This window comes from Bos taurus, chromosome 10 (assembly GCF_002263795.3).
Source record: "Bos taurus isolate L1 Dominette 01449 registration number 42190680 breed Hereford chromosome 10, ARS-UCD2.0, whole genome shotgun sequence".
Taxonomy (NCBI): domain Eukaryota; kingdom Metazoa; phylum Chordata; class Mammalia; order Artiodactyla; family Bovidae; genus Bos; species Bos taurus.
The window spans coordinates 27,499,205-27,504,423 of NC_037337.1; the positions used below are offsets into that span (position 1 = coordinate 27,499,205).

The following is a 5,219-nucleotide window of genomic DNA, read 5'->3' on the forward strand; positions in this document are numbered from 1 at the left end:
TTTACAGTTAAAGTCACCTAGAACATATATATATTTGCCTAAATATAACATTTCTTAATGCTTTTTTTAGAAATTAAACTACAACAAAAGAAAAAAATATATACAAAAATCCCACAATTCACAACTAGTGACAACTTCAAAACCCCCTTGAAAATCTATTGTAGCCTTTAAAGAATTGTCTATTTGAGAACTGAAAAATGGTGTCTCAATTTCTGTAATGGCAAAAGTCTCTTTTAACAATCCAAGTTACTTTTTACTGCCAGTCTCTGAGGACTCTGAAACAATCAAGTGAGTTTTCTCCTTTATACCTCCTATTAAGGGATACATTTATATATTGAGCAGTTTGAAGTCCAGAGCAGAAAATAAAGTCACTGGATAATAACTGAGCATTCAGGATTTCATAGTGATGTTACTTCTAAAGTACAAGTGCAACTGGTAGGTTACATAATCCTGATGTGTTACTCTACCTATATATCACATCTATCAAGTTAGTTCATTTATGATATAAATGTGTATATAAATGATAAAATTCAAATGCCAAAATAATAACTGAGGTGAGGTTGAAGAGTGAAATTGCACTGGAAAAAAAAAAAACAACAACATATTTTTGTATAAGTGGAAAAAATATAAAAATCACTCTAATCATGTTTACTTGAAATTAAGGCAGCAATCCAGGCCAAAGAAATTGTTCTTAGAGAAAGGGGTATGTTTTCAAGATATTTTAATTGTTTGGCTACCCTGATCAGATTAAATGACTTTATTCTTTGAGCTACTACATAATATAGATGAATTTGAATATTTGTTTCTAGGGATGCAATTATTTTTAAAGGGAGATAGATAACAAAACTGTAAGGATAAAATGCCTGATTCATGGCTTGGACAATCATAGAGTTCCAACACATACAAAATATTGATGCTTTCATTACAGTTGTTCAGAATTATGGAGAGGAACATATGACAAACTATCCAGTGACAGCAGTCTGAAAATGGCCATATATTTAAACAAGCATAGTTTTTCCAGTGGTCATGTATGGATGTAGAGTTGGACTATAAAGAAAGCTGAGTGCCGAAGAATTGATGCTTTTGAACTGTGGTGTTGGAGAAGACTCTTGAGAGTCCTTGGACTGCAAGGAGATCCAACCAGTCCATCCTATAGAAGATCAGTCCTGGGTGTGCATTGGAAGGACTGATATTGAAGCTGAAACTCCAATAATTTGGCCACCTGATATGAAGAGCTGACTTATTTGAAAAGGCCCTGATGCTGGGAGAGTTTGAGTGCAGGAGGAGAAGTGGACGACAGAAGATGAGATGGCTGGATGGCATCACCGATTTGATGGACGTGAGTCTGAGTGAACTCCGGGAGTTGGTGATGGACAGGGAGGCCTGGCGTTCTGAGGTTCATGGGGTCGCAAAGAGTCAGACACGACTGAGCAAGTGAACTGAATTGAACTGAACGGAGTTTGTAAAAAAAAAAAAAAAAAAAGAAGAAGAATCACCCTGTCTAGGATGTGATGTTTGCCAAGTCAATGAGCACCTTCAAATCTACTTATTTGCATACTTCAGAAAAACACATAAGACACAGTGGCTATAGCTTAGATAAAATCATTGTCTTGCACTAAAAGTACAAAGCACAAAGAAGGAATGATGATTCACATATCAAAGATTTCCATTTTCTATCTGACTACCATATGAAAGAAAGAAGTTTCTATACTACTCTGAGTATGGTGTCAAACATAATGGTTAGAGTATGGCCACTTATTAAATGTGTGTCTTACTGATATTAATCTTACATACCTAAGTGCATATAATGTTCATTATGGTCACCTGGATATACTGTGTCTCTAAAAACTATACTGTTTGATTAACAGGTTGAAGGTACACAAATAATCAAATGTTTCCTATTTTATTCTCACATTTTGGCATTAGGTCTGACTCTAGGCTCTGAAGAAGGCAATAGAAGCACTAGACATGATCATTGAGCCTGTAATTAAACTTGAAAGAAAGGGCTAAAATGATAAACAGGGGAGGCAGTGAAAGAAGTGAATTTATGTAGATGAAATATTGATTTTTCCTTTTATATGTATTTTTAAAAATAATTTAGCTTAGCAGAGTCCACCTCAGTCAGTACCACAATATCTATGACTTCTGTCTCTCCTTGACAAAGTTAAAGCTTAAAGGAACCTTAAGGAAAATCAATGAGAGGAAACAGGTCCAAAGGTGAGAAGCAACTATCCAAAGATGCTATTCTGTTCAAACAGTTCATCATACTTTTAGTTTGTTTGTTCAGATGCACAAGGGTAAACCATTCAGTCACCCTGCTCCTTACATCTCTTTGAGTGAAAAGTTGAACAGGACTACCTTGGTTACATCACTAGCTCATGGTCTTAACAGTATTTTTGGTATTTCTACACACTCATTGTATTTATGAAAATATGTGAGTTAAAAAGCAAATATCAGATAAAAATGGTCATGGATTTTGCAACACTTGCCTGCTAATGCAGGAGATGCAATTGATATCCCTGGGTCAGAAAGATCCTCTGGAGGAAGGCAAAGCAACCCACCCCAGTATTCTTGCCTGGCAGGCTACCGTCCACAGGGTCGCAGAGAGTTGAACACAAACCAAGTGACAGCATGCAGCATGCAGGGTAAGAAAGCACAGATGGAATAAACTTATTTACATAGCCACATAGGGAAGATGTAGGAAAATAGGTGAAATGAGTATCTGCACTTTTGAGAGTTAATCTGGTGTTTCAGTTGTAAATGAATAGGGTTTGATCTCAGTAAACTATGGAGCTGTCTCAATACCTAACTTTCTATCAACAATACATGTCTTTAATCAATCTACTTCAGGAAGCATAATACACATAATGTGATTTGGGCAATAATTTTTTATTTATTTTATAGTGTTATTTACTATCTTCATAATGTTTATGGGATGAGTAGTCTAGTAGTGATGAATTCTCTTTCATTTCTGATTTTGCTAAATTGCATCTTCTCTTTTCTTCTTAGCCTATTTAGAGTATCATTGCTTTAATTCATTTTTTTTTAAACAACCAGGTCTTGGTTTCACTGGTTTCCTTTGTTATCTTTCTCTGAATTCCACATTTAATTTTTGCTAAAATTTTTGTTATTTTCTTCATGTTGCTTTAGGCTTGAATTGGTCTTCATAATATCTTTTTTAGTAAGGTAAACTTATTGCTGCATACTGAGGATATCATAATGTACTTCTTGAGATTCACAGAAGATAAAAATCTACCTCCAGGAGATTTTGAAAACTCTCTTTTGTCACTCTAATAGTATAAGTGTTTCTACACAGTGTGATCTGGAGCTGAACATGAAAGGAGACACGTTATCTGTGTCCAACTGAACTTGCCTTGCACTAACCATGAGAAAATTTGATTTAATTTGGTGCATAATCATCACATTTTTATGGTCTCGTGGTCGTATGAAATATCTCCAACTGCAAAATACCTACAAAGCAGTCGTAGTGCCAAACTGTCATTTCCCTGAATAAAAGGCAAAATGCTTAAGTAAATATTAAGTTCCCTGACCTGTTAATCCCTATTATACCCTGTTTGTTTTCCCTTTTCAGACAGCTTCTGCAGAAGGATGAATGGATCTTCTGAATAACAGATCAAGTGTTTCTGAGTTCGTTTTGGTGGGACTTTCTACTTCTCAAGAAACTCAAATACTCTTTTTCGCAATCTTCTTTCTTGTCTATGTCGCCATCATCGTAGGAAACCTCCTCATTGTCATCTCTGTGATAGTTGATAACCATCTTCACTCCCCCATGTATTTCTTTCTGGCAAATTTATCATTCTTTGATTTATGTCTTTCTTCTGCTGCAACTCCCAAAGTGATTTCAGACTTCCTTAGAAAACACAAGACCATCTCCTGGTGGGGCTGCATGACCCAGATGTTCTTTATGCACTTCTTTGGGGGTGGAGAGATGTCTCTTCTGATAGCTATGGCCGTTGACAGGTATGTCGCCATATGCAAACCCTTGCACTACAAGACCATCATGAGTCACAGGGTGCTCACTGGGTTTCTACTGCTCTCATGGGTGATTGGGCTTATCCATACTACAAGCCAGATGGTTTTTACGGTGGGTTTGCCTTTCTGTGGTCCCAATGTATTGGACAGCTTTTTTTGCGACCTCCCCCTGGTCATCAAGCTTGCCTGCACTGAAACTTACATCCTAGAGCTCTTGGTGATTGTGAACAGTGGGCTCTTGTCCCTGCTCTGCTTCATTCTCTTGCTCATATCCTATGTTGTCATGCTGGTCACCATCTGGAAGCACTCCTCCAGTGCATCCTCTAAGGCTCTGTCTACACTCTCTGCTCACATAACTGTAGTCACTCTGTTCTTTGGCCCTGCCATCTTCATCTATGCTTTCCCATTTAACGGTTACTCTGTAGATAAATTTCTTTCTATGTTTTACTCTATCATCACTCCTCTCCTTAATCCAATTATTTATACTCTGAGGAATCAGGAAATGAAGGCAGCCATTAAGAGACTAAGCAAACATCATATTGGTGCTGGGCTCACCCACTAAATATTGTCTGTAACAAACAATTGTTTTATGTTCTCTGCTATTTGTCTGCGTGTGTGTGTGTCTGTGTGTAAGTCGCTTCAGTCATGTTAGACTTTTTGCTACTCCATGGACTGTAGCCCAACAGGCTCCACTGTCCATGGGATTTTCCAGGCAAGAATACAGGAGAGGGTTACCATTTCCTCCTCCAGGGCTATTTGTGGGTAGTGAGTCTTAGGTATTTATAAAAATATCATAAGTAAGTATTTAAATAATATAAATTTTCTTATGTATAAAATCCATGACTAAAATTATTCTTATAAAAATATTTTAGTGAACCAATATATAAAAATATGAAATTTTAATGAAAGCACATTATATGATGTTTAGTGTGACTTTTAGTTTTCATGTTGTATGTAGTAATTTACCAGGTATTAATCTACCAATCGGAGAAGGCAATGGAACCCCACTCTAGTACTCTTGCTTGGAAAATCCCATGGATGGAGGAGCCTCGTGGGCTGCAGTCCATGGGGTCGCTAAGAGTCAGACACTACTGAGCGACTTCACTTTCACTTTTCACTTTCATGCATTGGAGAAGGAAATGGCAACCCACTCCAGTGTTCTTGCCTGGAGAATCCCAGGGACAGAAGAGCCTGTAGGCTGCCATCTCTGGGGTCGCACAGAGTCG

The 5,219-nt window shown here is 37.3% G+C and overlaps 1 protein-coding gene across 1 annotated transcript; it reads left to right on the forward strand.

The window, feature by feature from the left end:
• The first annotated feature begins 3,613 nt into the window (after positions 1-3,613).
• OR4L19 (olfactory receptor family 4 subfamily L member 19) lies at positions 3,614-4,555 on the forward strand. The gene has a single exon (NM_001390541.1). It carries the CDS (start codon positions 3,614-3,616, stop codon positions 4,553-4,555), a length of 942 nt encoding a protein of 313 aa, NP_001377470.1.
• Positions 4,556-5,219: the final 664 nt, after the last annotated feature.